The sequence below is a fragment of the Phoenix dactylifera genome, chromosome 4 (assembly GCF_051530095.1).
Source record: "Phoenix dactylifera cultivar Ajwa chromosome 4, Ajwa_hap1_PhDact_Kaust_v1.1, whole genome shotgun sequence".
Taxonomy (NCBI): domain Eukaryota; kingdom Viridiplantae; phylum Streptophyta; class Magnoliopsida; order Arecales; family Arecaceae; genus Phoenix; species Phoenix dactylifera.
This window is the reverse complement of record NC_143193.1, coordinates 2,843,583-2,862,852: the sequence shown is the minus strand read 5'-3', so window position 1 is coordinate 2,862,852 and position 19,270 is coordinate 2,843,583. Positions and strand designations below refer to the sequence as shown.

The window sequence follows — 19,270 nt, the reverse complement described above, 5'->3', positions numbered from 1 at the left end:
GAAATTGAAGTTCAGTAAAATCCAGACACAATGTTCCGGATTTTTTTATAAAATTAGGCCAAAAATTTTCAAGAAACGGGAGTTGCTCCCAAGACCGGATCCTGGACCTCCGCCGTGGGCGGCGGCACGAAGCCCTTGTCGAGGAAATGCGAGCTCGGGGACGACTCTCCCTTGGCGCGGGGGGCGGTGGCGACCGGCCGTCGACGAAGCATCAGAGAAGAGCGCTTCGATAGAAGGATCGTTGGAGGCGGCGAAGCAGATCGGAGCGGTCGACGGATGCGGCAGGGGGAGGGGTTGTCGGATTCCAGGAAGGGGTAGGAGGAGGAGGAGTTCTCCAAGGAGGCTAGGGTTAGGTTTGGTGAAGAACAAAGGTTTTGAAAGAGAACACGGAGGGATCGATGGGCCCCAAGAATGGTGCGATCGACAGCAAAAGCGTAACAGAAGGGGGAACTCTCGCGTAGGGACTCCTACTTACACGTGTCTGTCAGCCAGATCCCGGCGCAGAGTAGCGCCGGCGTTCTTCCTTCCCCTCGCTTGGGCCGCCGGTGGTTCCTAATTGCCCATCTTATAACGACCGAACCGCCTCTCTCCTCCGTGTCTTGATCTCCGGTGGCCCCCACTTCTCCACCCAGGGGACCACGCTCTCGTATGCAAACAGCGGGTTGGGTTGCGGGGAGGTGCGGAGGGAACCCCTCTCTCTCTTGCTCTCTTTTTTTTTCTTATTCGAGACCGGGAGCTATAAGTAGCTCCGACCCCTCTCGTATTCTTCCTGTGATCATCCGCTCAAAGACTTCGTCCCCGTGGGTTTGGATTCAGGGTTAGGGGTCAGGCGGCGGCAATGGTGAGGGGGAGGGTGGAGCTCCGGCGGATTGAGGACAAGACGAGCCGCCAGGTGAGTTTCTCCAAGCGGCGGAGCGGTCTACTCAAGAAGGCGAACGAGCTCGCCGTCCTCTGCGACGCCGAGGTCGGCCTCCTCGTCTTCTCCTCCAAGGGCAAGCTCTACGAGTTCGCCAGCACCTCCAGGTAAGGCTTCCCTCCGTTCTCTTTACATCTCCCCATCCGGCGGCCGGATAGATCTTTGGATCTGAAAACCCTTTAGATTCCCCGAAATCGAGGTGAAACCGTACGTGTTCGATCCGTTTTTGTCTTCTTAGCTTTATCGCTTTTCGCTTCTCTTTTCCAATTCGAGTCTCGCCTTGTTTAATATTGGTGGTGGCGATCTGATGTGGACTCCGGGGGGGACGGGAAAGAAAGAGGAAAGGGGATGGCTTGCGATGGAGCTGGGGGCGATATCTTGTTTTCGTGCTTGGAGTTTTTTTTTTTTTTTTTTTTCTAGGGTAAATTGTTGCGAAATTTTTATTGTTTTTCGCTTAATGTTTCGGGATTCGTTTCCCGGATCCCTTCCACATGTCGGTGAAACAGTCCCTATCAACATGAATCTTTTGATCGATTTCCAAACCTTATCTTTGGATTCTTCTCCCCCCCAAAATTTCTTGATTTGAGGTTGCCTTTGGTTTCTCGGACCATCGGAATCCGGGATCGTTCGTAGCTTTTCTGTGACGCCACAGCCGGTCCCTTTACAGAATCATTGGGATTCACAAATTTCTCCAAACAAATAGTTAGCGCTTGGCTTATCCTGCTGCATCTGGTTTACTATTGTTTTATGGATTCTCGGTTTCCTCCCGATGAAGAGTTCTGTTAATTCTTCTCATCATTATTTAATATTTAATATCTGTGGTGACCGTTTTCCCATCCGATTTTTTAAGTGTTATCTTTTTTTTTATTCTTGCATTAAGATTTTTGCGGTTGCTCACATGTCTTTATTTCCATGCACGCATATACTTCCATTTTCTATTGTAATAACTGTTATTTCTTTTTCTAAGAATAATTCGTTGTTTTTTTACTTCATCTTAGTTACCAATTAAACTTGATAAAAAAATGATTTAATTTAGATTCATGGATCCTATACATATGACTATGAAACTTAGATATACTTATGACTCGGTAAATATGAAACTGTTGGCCGTTGGACCTTCGCGAGAATGAAAAACGGTGCATGCATCCCTGGCAGTAGTGCAAGTGCGCAAAAGCGTGCTAGTAGCGTCAATAACTGGAATGAAGATATGATAAAGGGGTAGCGAGAGTTCTGATGTCTTACACTTTAAGAATTTCTACTAACGTAAAACCGTCAGCTCGAAAGAGGAGGTAAATTATAGCCGGAGGCTATAATTCTACTCTAAGACCTACGGGAACTAAAGATAAATGCGAGAAGAAAATAAAGATAAAGATAACAATAGATGCTTGATTAGCCAGAAGAGATTTTTTTTTATTAGAGTTACCTCTCATTATTTGTAAGATGCAACTCTAAATAAATAGGCACCGGTCCCAATTGTCCATAACCATCTACGTCAATTCTTCATGTATCTTTAGCAGTTTCAGTAGTCACATCCCATGATCTTCACTTTTTCCTCGCTCTAGTGACCGCTTACATACTTCCACATATTATGTGACCATTGCAGTTGGGACGAAGGTCTAGTTATCATTGACCGTTGTAATGGTTTGTCCCTATGTTAACCTAGAAAGTTTAATTTTGATGATACAAAATATTTGAGTCAAAGGTTTACTAATTACTTGTTTGGAGTATACAAGAATGCTTACAAAAAGCCAAGAAGATATCAATTCAGAACTCTCAATATAGAAGAATGAAACTCAAGTTTATGAAGGTCTATACTAGAGGAGTCGACTGCAAGACTTCAGGAGTCGACCTCTCTGCGCACGGCAGCTTTAACGACTAGTTTTTCTGTGAGCACAAAATGTACAAAACGGCTTTTAACAACTTTTTTCTTCTCTCCAATAGCCAAAATGGCTCTCCAACAACTTTTTTTCTTCTCTCCAATGGCTAGAAATGGCTCTCCAACAACTTTTCAAATTATAAATGCTTTCAAATTGAATTGAAGAAAATAGAGATTAAGGAGAATGAGTGGATGAGGTAAAAGAAAAGAAATACAAGTTAACCACCACTTTTTGAGCTTCAAATTGAGTATCACTTTGAGAAATGACCATTCAAAGTCTTTACCTACTTTAGGGAGAGCTTCCAAATATTTAGAGAAAGCTTCAACTTTCAATCCTTCAAAGCCTCTACCAGATCAAGAGCGAGCAAGAAAGAAAAAGGAAAAGAGCTGAATTGTATTCACCAAGATCCCAACTTTTACAGCATTCAAGCATGAGCTACAAAGAGATAAATTCAACCTTAGTAGAGGTTATTTTGGATATATTTTCTATCTTTCTTTCGTGCACGAGATTAAAAAATTGTGTGGGGTTTTGGTGTAGCTAACATCATGAAAAATCAGCTGGTTTGTGAGGTTTGGTTGTACTCATGAAATAGCTAGATTGCGGTCGATTACCTTAAAAATCGACTAAGTTTTTTTGAGCTTAGAAATCAGCAACAAGTTTCTAAGGGTTGGAACTCAGGGTTGGTTTAGTTGTACTAGTAAAATAGTTTAGTTTTGGTTGTTTGCCAAAAAAAATCAATTGGGTTCGGTCGTGAATCCGAAAAACAATTGAGTTGTAATCTTGCTTATAGATTATAGTAAAATTTTTAAGGAGGAAGCCTTGGAGAGTGATTGTAGGAGCTAAGTTTAGCTCTAAACCATTATAAAATCTTGTTGTTTGACTTATTTGTGCTTGTTCTTATTTTTTGCATTTATTTATCATTCATTTTGCTATGCATACTTGTGTTTAAAAAAAATTTACTTAATCATTGTTTAAGTTTATAAAAAGTTTTGAAAAACCCAATTCATCCCCTCCCTCTTGGGTTGTCATCTTGTGATCATTCCGCTTACCCTAGTCGATCTCCATTCAGTCTGTTAGATGTCACATGATAACCTACTCAAAACCATTTGGACCATCAGGTTTATCCATGTGGTATCCAACTAAGGCAATCGCTCAAGTTGATGAGGTGCAAATGTTAACCATATCAGGGTATAGAATTATAAATCCTGATATCAAATAATATTCTTGATCATGAAATATGAAAATTTTGCAAGCCTTCTAGGGGACATTCGGTATGGGGTGATCATCCCAAGATCAAGGGTGATGTGGGTGGAGGTGATGAGATCACCGCGTTTGGTTGCACCACAGTGATCCTACGTGGTGGTGATCCTAAATCACCTCCACTCCTCAAATCACCGCCCAACTCGGTGATGGGATATCCATCCTTGAGATCGAAAATCCAAGATCACCCTAGGGCAGTGATCCTGGGTTGAAAGTTAAAGACAAAAATACCCTTCAATTTAGCAGAAAAATTGATATATCAATATACCATCAATATATTATATCAATGTTATATATATATAATATTATATTGATATTATATATTATATTAATGATATATATATTATATTATAATATATTACTAATCATATTATAATCCTATTATTATTGAAGGATAATTTTAAATTATAATAGAAATATATTATTATATTTTATATTTATATAATGAAAATATTTAATATATTACTCCTATTTACCTTATTTTCCTAATCAAAATAATTATTAGTATTAAAAAATCTATTATAAGTATAAATAAAAATATTAATTCTATAATGAAAAATAACATAATTTTATAAAATTAATAATTTATAGGAGTAATAAATATATTTTTATAGAATATATTAATAATTAATATATTGATAAATATATTAATATTTTATTATAATATATTTTATATGATTAATAAATATATGATAAGGGCTACTAAAAGTAGAATATGTGACAAAATTATGGAGCTATTATAGGAATTAGCATATTGACTTACATTTTTGATTCATGAAAATTAAAAACACATAAAAAATTCATCTAAGATATATTAGGGGTACTTGTGGTATTATGTAGTCGGTGATCTTGGATCCCCGTACCATGCCAAACAAATTATTTATGGATATTCGGAGATTTTTAATCACTGAACCATGGCCTACCAAACACATTGATCTTAGATCATTGGGGATCAAATCACCCCAGCATTCGGATCACCAGGGATCTTAGATCACCGTGGTGATCCTGTTGGGGTTACCAAATGTCCCCCTAGATACTTCCTGGCAGCAAATGCTGTTTTGCTCCAACAAGTTGCCATTATGGTAGCAGAAAGCTTTGATATTAGCTACAACAAGAAGATATTTTCTAGAGATCTCTGATAATGGTCTACACTTGTTTCCCTTAGTTATTAAATTCATGTTGTCTTGTGACAGGATATAAACCTAAAACTTACTGATGGCATGGGTCTTCTAATAATAAATCATCCAACATTCAGTCTATTTGTAATGGGGATTATGAATGTAACGATGCAAGATGGTGTTACTCAAATAATACTATGTAATGGGGATTATGAATGTAATGGTGCAAGATGGTGTTACTCAAATAATAGTATGTAAAATCAAATATTGAAGATAAAAACAATGCGTATTTGCTATGATGTCTACATTCATGATTGTGGGATGTTACTATTTGAAGCCGCAGTTTAGGAAGATCATAGGCAAGAAACTCCTTAATATTATTGGAAGGTCACAAGTTGCCAATGAAAATTTAAGGGTTAAAGACATGAGATCATGTTGAATCATTGTTCAAGTGGGATCTATTTAAGGAGGATCTTCATAGGAAAGTAAACCTTATTTGTCAAAACCAAACCGTGCACAAGTAACAAGAAAGGTTTCTTAAATCAAATTGTAGGTCTTCTTTATATTTGAGTACTATATGAAGCTCTACTTGGTCACTATTTTATTAGAATTTCTATTAGGAAGGGATACTCTATTAAGGAAATCTTGGAATTATTTAGATAAAGCATGCTAGATGTGAAGTAAGTTTGTTTTCTTGAATATTTAAGTACAAGATATTAGAAGTCCTATAGGTTTAGATCAAGGTATGAAATCTCTTCGTATGAGGATTTGCTAGTATTTGCCAGTATAGTATGGTTTGCATATCTACTCATAATTCCCTATAATGGATGATACATTTGTATAGATACAAATTAATACAAGCGTTAAGACTTGAAATAGAATAGAGGATGCATGTCACATTCCTTTCATTTCTTTCCATTTTGTTTCATATCATGGTAATTTTCAGGGACCTGGAAGGATATCAATGATGCATAAATTCCTTAAAAAACATCTCTACCTAATACTATGGGTCCTATTTGCTAATCCCACCTATTCATACTCTTCTTAATATTCGATGTTGAGCTTTCATTTTGACCACTAATCACAACCAACGTGTATGAGGAGATAGAGTTGCAAGGCTCAACTAGAATCAAGAAAAAAGAAATTTTGTGAGTCATGTGATTACTTATTAACTTCAATTCTGGCCAAATCCAAGTTAGACATCAATGGATATGTCGACATGTTTATATATATATATATACACACACACACACATACAACAGGAGCTCAAACAGCTCACGAAGCGTCCATGGCAGCTACCCCTCTCCTAACCAGAGGGTGTATTCTGAGTGGTGAGCCGCATAGGCAGCCACCCAGTCGGCCGCCCCATTGGCCTCTCTAAATACATGCTTGGCCTGAAAGGCCATCCCATCCCTCGTCATCGTCCTAATATCCCGAATCAAGAGGTGGTCCGTGTTCTCGCCCCTCGAACCCCCCTAAATCCACTTGATCATCCTGACTGAATCGCCCTCCAAGATAACCAAACTGGCTTGTAACACCCGCCTCGCATGTCAAAGATCCGCCCAGGCAGCCCACAACTCCGCCCCAGGAACCGACGTGTCGAACAACTGGCAGCCACTCGCTGCCACCACTTGGAGTGCGGGTCCCATATAACAAAGCCCACACCTCCCCGAGTACCTCTATCCATAACCAACGCGTCAAAATTGACCTTAAGGAAACTCGGGGTGGAGGCTCCCAGGTGAAGAACACCATCTGAGGGGCTGTCTGAGCAGAGAGGGAACCTCAAGTGTTCCGAGCTATCAAAGGTTCATATGAAGAAAGGGTGGGGCTGATCTCTACCGCCTGCACTCGAGCGTACTCTGCTACAAACTTCGGTGACATCCCGCGCTCTCCAAACGTACTGGCGTTTCTTGCCAGCCTATTCTGATGCGCTGTGCAAGTCGCTCTAATGGCCTCCTAACGTGTCAGCAGACTGCCCAACTGTTGTCGAATCATCTGTAGGAACTGCAACCTCTGACTTCAGGCCTCCTGCAAAATTTCTGCCCACTGCCATGTCAACCTCGCCCATGTGCACTGGAATAGCGTGTGGTTCATTGTCTCATCAGCACCATACGTCCCGCACTCAGTGGGGATCCCCAAGCCATGCCTACTCAGCATTGCTCTCGTCGGAAGTCTGTCCTATATCACCTTCTATAAGAAGAGTGCTGCCCTCGGATAGAGCCTGGACCTCCAGATCCAAGTGTAGTCCGGGCCTGGCTCGTGCTTCCACCGGATAACTCGGACGAGGTCCCCCAATCTGACACTGGTTCTGCATGAGGTTCTCCAAACCTGGATGTCTGGCCCCGCACATCTCGGTACCGGAAGGGACCATACCCTTTCAGCAAGATGTACCCCGAACAGCTGTCGTAGCCTGGTCTCATCCTTCTCCGCCCCTTCTAGTGCTAGGAGGTCGCACACCCGCAACCCCTCAGCTGCCGCAGCATCAACTGTGGTCGGCCAGCTCCTCAGAAGAAGGGTATCCAATTACGGGTCACCGGTCACATCGATGCTTCGCCCATCACCTATCAGCCACTTGGCGTTCGCCGACGCAGTCGGCAAGTACCTCCCAATCTCCCGCCATATGAAGAAGACTCTGCGACCACTCCGTGCCACCCACTCTGAGTCCCCTCAACCATATCTAGCTGTCATCACCTGACTCCAGAATCCATGTGGTTCTAACATGAATTGAACTGCGTGCTGAGCAATGAAAGCCTCGCGTCTTTCTAGGAGGGATTGCACCCCAAGACCACCCTTACTGGGGGGAGGCAAACCTGCTCTCAAGCTACCAAGTGCACTCCATGGCCTCCGCTGTGTAACCCCCACAGGAAGCTCTGAAGAAGTCGCTTGATCCTCAACAGAATCGTCTTCGGTACCACAGTATTGGCCATGAGATATACTGGCATGGACCCCAACACTGATCTGACCAACGTCAATCTACCTATCATGGAGAGAGAAGCCACCTTCCATCTCTTCAGCCTACTCTAGACACGCTGCACCAGGCTTGAGCACTCTGCCGCCCCCTCAAGCCTCCCCTAGTCTCCGGCCTGAGATGGAAACTCCCAGGTAGCTCAGGATCCCCTCCTGCTGTGGTATCTGTTGTATCATCTGAATCTCCTGTATGACTCTGCTTTCCGTGCTAAAATAAATGGTTGACTTCAGAAAGTTCACTCTCTGCCTGAACGCCGCGCGGTAATCCGCCAATACCGTGTGGATTTATTCTCAACTTACTCCATTTAACCTAGTTAACCCAAATTATTTATTCTCAACCCAAAAATGCCGTAAATGCCTACCTTCTCTCCTTTAATGGCTAGACCCCTCCTTGTCTAAGAAATATCAATAAACCTTAAACCTCTTTCTTTCTAACAAATCGGTGGTGATGTTGATGGCAAGCATGATCTAACGATGGTGCTCCTGGGAAGTGCATGAGGTGCTTTTCTTTGTCCTCTTTTTCTCTTCCTCTTTGACGATTTGATAGCATAAGGTCCTTTTCTTTTTCCTCTTTTTATATTTCTCTTTGAGGATGTGGCATTCTAACAGTACCCATTCTCTCTGATACAACCCAAGAGTTAAGCCAGAAAGGAAGGATAAATGGATGGAAATTCTGTGGTGGGATTTGGAATAAATTGTTGGAGGAGTCCACCTCCTTGGACAAACCTTACAACAACATCTAATCCTAAAAAAAATTACTTATTATTCTGGAATAATACTAGAGAGCGATAAATATAAAACTGAATTTATTCATGCCTTCAAAAGTATACAAGGAAGGCTTATATAGACTCTTAGGCCCTATTTGGCAGAGCTGTTGAAGTAGAGCATTTGGAAGTAGAGTTTTTAGAAGAAGAGTTTTATGAAGTAGAGCTTTTATAAAAAGTTATTTGTTGTTTGCTGTTTGGTAACTACATTTCTAAAGTACTGTGACACTTTAACGTGTGTTTGGTAAACAAACTGAGAAAATACTTTTGATATAATAAAATTACCATAAAGGACATGGGATAGTATTATACAATAGAGCGTAATAAAATATAAAATATATTAATAAATAAATATATAATATAGTATAATATTAATGTAATGTAATATAATTTTAGTATAATATAGTAATATAATATTGTATACTATAGCATAATAATTTAATATAATATTAAATTATTTAACATAACATATTAATGTATTATTAGCGTATATTAATTTTTCTAAAATAGGATTCAAAAGGATGCATACAAAAATAGAAAAAAAGAATACCTTCTTCATTGGAGAGAATCTGTTCGACAACTAGAGTTTTTTGTTGAGACTCCTACAGATTTTCAAGATTATAAAGAGACATTTTGTGTAATTATTATATTTTATTACGGGTATTTTGGTAAAAAAATAGTTCCTGACGGGGCCTAATGGTGCTTTTTTAGAAAGCTCCAAAATGGAGCTTCTCCCAAAAAGCTGTTTTTAGCTTTCTGGAAAAACTAAAACATCTTTCCAAAATTTTAACCAAACACCCCTATTTCATCTAAAAGCGCTTTTGGAGGGCCAGAAAGTGCTTTTTGATCCTTCAAAAGCTCTGCCAAATAGGGTCTTAGCATTTTCAAGATAGAACAATACATGCAAACCTAGGAGTAAAACTTTGACCGAAGACTATATTTTAAGGCCCAGTTGAAAAATTAAAAGACTCCTGTGATTGACCATTCTAGGCCCAATTGGAAAACTAAAAGACTTATTTGTCAGACATTCTAGAGACTCCTAGCTCTTTGATGATCTTCTTTAAATTTCTGCACATCTTCAAATTTTTTAAGTAGGCTGATTTCCATCTAACTCCCCCTTGCACAGAGTGCTGCTATTATAGTAGTACCATTAGGAAGGTGTAGAAAATGAACTTCTCAAAATTGTACTGGAACCAAGACTTGATTAACAATGATCTTAAGAACACCTAATCAAACAACAAAAAGAACATAACAAATCAAAGAGTTAGCAAAGATCAACTTTCCCTGCACCCAGCCCAGTTCTTCCCGGACTGGGACTCCCGAGTCGTGCGACCCGATCAACCGGGACATTGCAGCCGTCGATTGCCCCAGAAGATCGAGTCAACCATTGGAGGCCTTCTAGGACCCCTTCAAGCCATTGATCACATGCCAATCAACAATGGAGAAGCCTTGGATCCATGGGAAGACGATTTTTCATGTTTATCTTAGGGAGAGTTACTTAAAATTATCTAGGGCCTTGGGTCTATAAAAAGAGTTGTAAGGAGCCATTGTGAGGCATCCCAGAGTTGAGTTTTAGTCTTATTCTCTTGTGAAAGAGTCGGCCGTAAGGCTTGGGCAACGTTTGTGCCGATTTCTGTTCTTAGATCTTGTGTTCTAGGACTTGGGCTAGTAGTAGATACATCAATCTCTACTAGATTGGGCTAGGAAGGGATTCTTTCAATCCTTTGCTAGATTTCTTTTGCTTTTATTGTTCTTGTTTTGTTCTTCAATTTGAGTGGAATAAAATTCAGTTTAGTCTTATTGTTGATCCTTGTATTGAGTTATTTCACTGGCGTTACGTACAATCGGTCCATCATCAGCGATTTTTTAAGGGCGTACGCAAGAAACGCAGGGCAAAGAGCTTGGTGAGGGGCTTTGGACCGTGAGCCCCCATCAATTAGTGCTTTTATTGAGATAATGAATGTATGCCCTGACACGGCAATAAACTACATAATGAATGTAGCTGGTACCATGTTGGCTCTGCATGCCAGTAAAGCACGGTCATGATACATATCATGCAGTGCCTTACCAATACCAACCAGCAGCTAAAGCCACAACAATATCCAATTGAACTCCACTGGAGAATCGTATTGATTTCAAAATTCATAACATTGCAGATACTTAAACTAGAAATCACGTGAAGAATTAGTATGTGCAAAATACTGCCATGAAGAATAATATGAAAATTGACGGATTTAAAATTCAAGAATAAATAGTGTATATCTTCTCAAAAATACTCTCCTTCTCAGAAAAGACAAATAGTAATACAAAATAATTTTAAAGCTTAGTCTTGACTCCTGTTACAACTTTGTTACATGTCAATATTTTTTGCTATGACATTTTCTGACTATCTACAACAAAAATTTGCTGGAAATTGCAGGTAACAGTATTAGTCTATAAGATACTTGACATCATACTTGAGCCTAAATACTAGCTGTTATCATTTCAGCATGGAAAAAATTATTGAGCGCTATCGCCAATTTTCAGATGCAGAAAGAGGTGTAAATAGAGGCAACCTTGGTGTTCAGGTAAAAATAATTGTATCTTACATTCCTTTTCTGCACAAAGAAAGTTGCAATAAAACTATCAACCTTGAGATTCTTCTTGAACTTCAACTAAATTAAGTGTGCCAGTTTCTTCTTTTTGACTGAAAAGCTGAAATAATTACAAACTAAAATGCATCATCCAGTTGAAATACATAGCAAATGAACTTGAGAAATATTGGAAAGGCAAAATAGGTACAAATGACCATAAGATGATTAAACATTTAAGGATGGAATATGCACATAGGTTTAAGACAACTAGTATTGAACATGAGGTTTCCCCACTTTGACAATATAACCACAACGTATGAAGAATAACAGGAGCAAAGTTTAGCATGATTACTGTCTAAATATTTTCTTCCCATTGTTATTGTTATCCTATCTTATCATCAAAGGATATATCGGGAACAGGACTGTCATTCCACATGTGATATTCAGCAAAAAACAAGTAACTCATGGATTTCAATTTTAGTGAAGGAACTAAACTAGAAGGTAGTTATTCTGTCTATAACAAGGTTGTCCTTAATTGTGCTAGCACAAGACTTCAGAGTGATGGAACTTCTGCATCCTACTATCTGTATCGGCCATGCATTTCTACAGAAGCTGATGGTGTTTCCAGAATTCATCTCAAACCATTAAAACCAGGCTGAGAAAAAATTCTGATTGCAAGAGCCAGTAGCACTGTTAATACCAAAAGAACTCACCTCATGAAGAATTGGCAGAGCATCTGTCCTTGTTCATTTTGTAGAAACAAATGTCTAAGTATCGATTACTTAAACTTGATTTTGTACAATTCCTTCCATATTAAAATACGATATGATATGATTTGGTGAAGGAAACTTGATTCATGAATACAAAAAGGGCATTATTACCATGAACCAACACTCTATTACCTCATAATACTCTCCTTCAAATAAGATATGGTACTAAAGTTCAATTTGTTTGATTTTATGATGCTAAAACTTATGATTCAGTAAATGTTTCAAGAGAACATTGATATTCCAATGAATAGAAAATTACAGATCATGAAGCAGACTGTGTAATCCTAGAACTAATATGCATCTCAAAGAACTCGATCAAAGTTTAGGATTTCAGAATAAATCAACATAAATTTGTCAATGATTTAAAATACAATTATTCTTAAATTCACTCAGGGGAGAAAAATCTCTTTAGAAAATGAGATTACATGGAGAGTTCATTGAGGAATTAAAGAAATACCTCACTGTAGTTCCAGCAGGATGAATATTCAGCAATTGCAATTAACAACTTTAAGATCTAGTTTATGGATATATTATAAATGTTATAATAGCAATCAATGCTAATGCATATTGAACAAGACCAGATTTATTTGGACTTGTGCAAAACAGGAGAACATGCTCAGCTTTCATGTATATCCATATATATATATGTTAACATGACTTCCTTATACATTTTGTGTTGTTGTAATGGATATGTTGAATAGCATAGCCTGAGCGTGGGTGGATGGGTGGGTGTGTCTTAAGTAAACTAGTTCTTATTTTTCAGTTAACATTACTTCATCATTGTAGCGCAGGATCTTGTCAAAGGCTTTGCTTGTCCAAGAACCAAATATGAGCTGTTGCAGATTGCTCAAAGGTAATATTTCCTATTGAAGAACACTATAGTATATGCATGAGTTAATACAGAGTGAAATATTTTGCAGGTCTCTTGATGTATCAAATATTGCCCAGCTGAGTTTGGATGAGCTTAGTCACATCGAAAAAGAGTTAGATTGTGCACTAAAGCAAACAATGTCAAAAAAGGTCATATGCAATTTTTGTTTGCACATTCACTTTTACCTGCACAAAAAAATCTCTCTTATCATTTGAAAAACATTTAGAACTTGGATAAATATGACGATATGACTATTTCGTCCGGTAGCTGAACTGAAGCTATATCATGTAACAAAATTTCCTGCTAAGTTCTAAACACACGGAAAAAGCAATTTTGTAATTGCTTTCTATCGCTTTAGCCTAATTATCGTCTGTCCTCTTTCTGAACCCTTCCATATCGATCCAAGCCTCTCTCCATTACTGAAGTCTCCTTATATCCATGTTCATACTGTCTATGCCTTTTTCCAACCACTGTGTATGTAACTGTACATCTCCCACAGAAGGACATCACTCTATAACATTGTTAAAATGTTTTTCATATTAGTTTTGCAAATTGAACAGACCTTACTTTTCTTAAATAAAGGAGGCCCCATTAAACAAATTAAAGGGATTTGTGATCGACATTGTCATAAGCTTTCTCAGATCTTTTTTGCAAGTCTATATTCAATTCCAATTCCTTTACCAAGCAATATTAATTCCCTCACTCGGGCCATTTATTGCCCCAAATTCATACTATTATCTGTTCATAGTGCTCAAGGATAAATTTAGGTTATCTTTATTGACATCTACATGATTCTTCTCATTAATGTGTTCGCTCCAATACTGCTCAAGGATAAATTTTGGTTGTCTTCGCTGGCATCTTCGTCTCATTAATGTGGTTGACCTTTCAGTTATCATGTTTAAAAATTATTATCCTAAGACTCGAGGCAGTTAATACTTAGAGTAAGATTTAGGACTCTGAGAACATCGTGGGCATTTTGATCTTTTGTGCTATTATCTAACACATGCAAACTACCCATCTATCACAAGTGCACTCTAGAAGCTCTTCGTTTTTTATTGTGCATTATTTAATAGGTTTCTTTCCACTCCAACTCAGCTGGCTATAACCAATTAACCATGCATCACTGCTGGCTTAACAAATCCTCGATTAAGTTGTCCATATATACCCACAAATTTAGTTAGTACTTCTAAATCAGTTGAACTCATGATCCTTCTAAATTAACCCTCTAAATTAAGTCATTACCTTCTGAATGAGCTCAATTCATGACCTTTCCACAAGCCGATGATACCTTTTCAGATTCAGGCCTGCTCTCTCCTAAAATTTATTTATTTCATGAAGTAGCAAAGGTGTATGGACACCAATAAAATGCAGCATACAACAGAAAGTCATCTGGTAAGTCTTAGGGCTTTATTTTAAGTGCTTCGCCTCTACACAAATCGCAAAACAAGCCTCGGATGTAGAACAAAATACTGGTGACATCTGAATTGCAACAATTCCAATATTTTGTCAGCTATATAATCTTCTGAACTTAGATAGCTTGTACATATCTGAGGTATCTGCAACTATTCAAGAAATTCTTCGAATTTATTTTCGCAAAATACTAGACTGTAGTATTGAATTGACACACACTGGTCAGATGTTCTGGCATTTTTTTAGTCAGTATTATGAACATGAGTACATATTTCTGTAAAGTTTGCTTTTCAATAATTCTTTTATGAAGAACCATTACTAGAGCTATCAATACTACATTATAGATTAAGGTCCACACTAGAGTTGAAGAAAGAATCAACTCAAAACACTTATTTTCTCTCTTCTGAATGCAGACCCAATTGATGATGGATACAATTGCCAGGCTCCGTGAGAAGGTATATTCTTTATGAAAAGGAATCCAGTTATTTTTACTAGTACCGTTCAATCACATATTATGGTCATACTCAAGGATAGTAAATGTCTCTAAAAGATTAGTCCTTCCAATATTTCTAAAACTACTGAACATGAAAGTCCTACATACAATTCTTATTCCGTGTGAAGCATCCTTCAGTATCTATAATCACAGGTCAATTTCAAATTAGTGATCATGCATAAAAAGTTCCACCATCATCAGGCTCCTTGTGTATATTGCCCATTCAATTAGTTATTCGTAACAAACAATAGATAAATTGTGCAAACTCAAACAAAAGAAAATAAAATAATAATTGAAAATTACAAAATGGAATCACGTTTTCTTTTTTCTTTTTTTGGGGAGGTGGGGGGGGGGGGGGGGGGGGGGGGGGGGGGGGGCGCGTGGGTCTTAAGAAAATTGGAATCAAAATTGATTTACAGTTCACGCTACCAAACTGCATTCTCAATCAGAGTTTTACCATAAGTAGGAATTATAGGTTAAACAAACACCATGTCGTGCATATAATTCTGTTAAAATGCAAGGCTGAATGTGAACTAATATAAGCAGAACTATAGTGGGGGGGATCAAATTGCAATATAAATTTTGCCTTCTAACAAGCTTGGAATTCTCAGTGTTGTCATCCAACAGTTTGGACATGCATAAGAGCAAGAACAAAACTTACAGGATTCATTTTGGCTCTTTCACTTTATATTCTTCCCTGAAATACTTGCAAGCTGTCTGGCCGAAGGCTTGTCATAATGATAAATCCAATATAGCAAATTGTCCACTTGATCTACCTCTGTTCAGTGCGAGGGCAGAAGTTTTTGTTTTACCAAGCATTTCACACATTTATGTTGGATGATCAAATTCAACATTAAGCATCGGACCTTATCTAATTTTTATCAGGGTAATCACAGGTAAATCTGTTTCTGTCTACCAATCATTTACAGTAGGGCTGCAAGCAACGCAACCTGCATGTTCGTTTTAGCTGTTAAATATGAGTTGTCAAAGCTTCACTCTTTAGCCATTTGAGGAAGTTGACTCTTTAGTCTAGATTAGCTCAAGCCCTGCTATGAACATCAAAGCTTGGTTATTTAGCCACTTGAACTTGCAAGTTCTTACGTTAAGACTGAGCTTCCTCCTTGTTTTTGTTAAACAGTGATTGTCTGGGCTGACATCCTTTACATGATGGTCCTTGACATGCACCTTAGGCTCATCTTATTTCCCAATGGAACAAATATGGTTGCTTTTGATATGAGGTTGAGTGTTGCAGCCATAGAATTATTAGAAGATACTCAAAGCCCTCGTATCCTTCTCTCCATTCAACCCATTCTTTGCCTTGTCTTCTTTTTTTTGGTGAGTCAGCAAGGTTTACTGAACCAATACCAAAAGTCATACCTACCAGTTTCGTACGGTATTGGTATGTACCAAAACCAAAGGAGAGGGGAAGATAGAGGAAAGCAAGGGATGGATAGGCATACTGACCTCAGATTTATAATCTCCCGACCCTGATACCCATCATCATCATACGTGGAAAAGGTGGCGACAAAAGATGGCGGCATGGTGAGAAAGAAGAAAAAGAAAGAGATGGTGGTCTGTGGTCATTATCATCATCATCAATGTTAGCGACGAAGCCCTAACTCTAGCGAGGGAAATAGCAAAAGAGAAGAGGAGTTGCAAGAGAGGAGGATTGGGAAAGAGGGGAGAGGATGGTTACAAAAGATTAAACCTGTTTCAACTATGAAACAGCTCGAAATCACTTGAAACTGAGAGGAACCAATGGTTCAACCTAGATCCGGTCGGTTTTGATCTAGGACCGAATTGGGTGGCCAAACCATCCCCGTTCTTGGTCTGTCCTGTTTGGTATTTCAACAAATCCTATGAGATCAAATTATGCAATGGTTCATATATAGAAGCATAAACAATGTAGTGATTCACGTTCTATATATTTGATGTTCAGATCTCATCTCATGCATCCATGGCAGTGGAAATCTCAGACTTTTGACATCTAAACCATATTCATCACTCACATATACATTGAATTTCTACAATCTAAATCAAGGTTTAAACTACTAGTATTAAGACCCATATCAATATTTCACTGGGACAGTTTTACATCTTGATATCATACCAGGGCATTTTTTATTTAGTTTTATATATTTTATTTTTTATCTTGAATTTTAGTGATTTTTTTTATTTTTCATGCTCTCTCTCTCTCTCTCTCTCTCTTCCCCCTCTCGTTCTTGATCTCCACCTGCGGTACCCTCATGACTCAGGCAAAGAGAGAGAAGATCTCCCCCCTATTTCCTGGAATCAGGCAACCTGGCTGGGTTATGTTCGTTGCTAGCCAAACAGAGCCCCATTACCAGCCGGTCTCGACTGATTTCAGCCGGGGCGAGTAGGACATCCCAGTCACAAGATTGGCGTCCCACAAAGATATCCCAGTCTCATCTTTCTGTCAGAATAGTACGATACCTACAAAATTCAGCGGGACGTTAAAACTTATTGGGATGAATGCTGCATCCAAAACTATAGAAAGTTTCTAAAGTTGGGGTTGCGGTTTGGCTTCTCCAAATCAAACTGTCATAGCTCTTAGTTCTAGGAATTCTCTACGCGACTTTGGGTTGCAGAGGATGCATGCTTGTTAGAGGGCAAAACCTCAAAACATCGATTACATCGCAAGGGGGTCTATCTACAAAAAAGAAAGAAAGAAAGAACAAAACAATGAAAGGGATGTCATGGCAACATCAGAAACCGGTGCAGATGAAGTCGAGGGTGAAAAAAATCTACTGTATAGCAACCCAAGAAAAGGGTTATCAGTTATCGCTTGCCTGTACCGAGCTCCACTTCCCACCTGATGAAGGACCCCTAGTAAGCAGTGCCATCATTGCTTGGCTTCCTATAAACCATTCCAAACGACCTAATTACATGCATCCAAACCAAATACGTAGCAGTTGAAAAAGAAAAAAATAATACTAATACATCAATAAGAAAAGAAAGTTTTTTTATTATTAAAAGAAGTCAATAATAAGAGGAAGAATGGAACAAGGAAACCCAGATACATTATTGTATATATATATATATATATATATATATATATATATATATATATATATATATATATATATATATATATATATATATATATATATAAATATAAAATATTATACACATATCTTCCCTTTCTCTACTGTGTTATGTCGTTGTGCAGGGAAAGGCCTTGCTCGAGGAGAGAAGGTTTCTGGTATCGGTGAGCAAACAACAACCACAACAACAACATAAACCTAAGATGATTGCTCGGTTTCATCTCTCTCTCAAAATCTTTTTTTGGCTTGGAGTTGCAGGCGGGGGCCATGGAGAAGGGGACGGAAAGCCAAAACCAACGCTATGGTGACAATTATAGCAGCAGCAGCAGCAGCGGTGCGCGCAATTGGGCGGGTACCGAGGCGGCACGCGGCGCCTGTCCTTCCACTCCGCATGGACTCGGGACGCGGCGACCGCAGATGCACGCTCTCCGGGATTTTTTGCGCGAGTGATGTGGCTGCGGGTTGGCAAGCGACAAATCTTTACTCCATACAGTCCCTATATGACATGACTGTAGTTACGTGCAGAAGCAACCACGAGGAGCTTGGTATAAGATATAACTCTTCCTTCCGAGTATGTAATGTATAGTAAACTCGCTGTTTAAATCTCCGATTAAGATTAAAAAATCCGGTCCAGAACGCAGCTATCTAATTCAGTAACTTGAGTTGTAATGTATAGTATGCTCACTGTTTGGTTGGATTGTTTATAGACGACCAACTCCGGATCAAATGGTCCGATCCAAAACTAGGTACTCTATTAAGTTGGCCAAAGTTTTCGAGTGGATGGGCGATCCGGCTTAAGAGAATTGCTTTTTATTTAAATCTTTTTTGTCTTAAACATGTATTGTTATTAGTTGATATTCTCTTCATATTTATATTGACTTTATGTTTTATATGTTTTATTTTTTTTATACTATCAATATTTATTATTTTATTTTGAATTGTGAGATAACTCATTTGTGTCATCCAATTATTAGAACTATAAGTGAATTGAGATTTTTGTGTTTCTGAGTTTTTCTTTGTATTGAGAGAGAGTGGTAGGGACTGCTTTATAATTACTATCTATTGGAAAATTTGATATTTTTGCCATTTCATAGTGCAATACTCCATTTACTGCAAACCATTCATTCTATAAATCCTGCATATTAACCTATATTTTAACTTTTTTTTTTAAGGTCTCACCTCAATT

The 19,270-nt window shown here is 38.6% G+C and overlaps 1 protein-coding gene across 3 annotated transcripts; it reads left to right on the top strand.

The window, feature by feature from the left end:
• Positions 1-18,974, top strand: LOC103721705 (agamous-like MADS-box protein AP1). 3 transcript variants are annotated; one of them, XM_088719593.2, is made up of 8 exons: positions 1-677; positions 817-1,023; positions 11,391-11,469; positions 13,037-13,098; positions 13,166-13,265; positions 14,940-14,981; positions 18,210-18,248; positions 18,343-18,974. In XM_088719593.2, exons 1-8 carry the CDS (start codon positions 649-651, stop codon positions 18,532-18,534), a joined length of 750 nt encoding a protein of 249 aa, XP_088575719.1. In that variant the 5' UTR covers positions 1-648; the 3' UTR covers positions 18,535-18,974. The 3 variants fall into 3 exon arrangements, with proteins under 3 accessions (XP_088575719.1, XP_089786154.1, XP_089786155.1); XM_089930028.1 differs by having other exon boundaries at positions 7-661; XM_089930029.1 differs by lacking the exon at positions 18,210-18,248 and having other exon boundaries at positions 7-661.
• Positions 18,975-19,270: the final 296 nt, after the last annotated feature.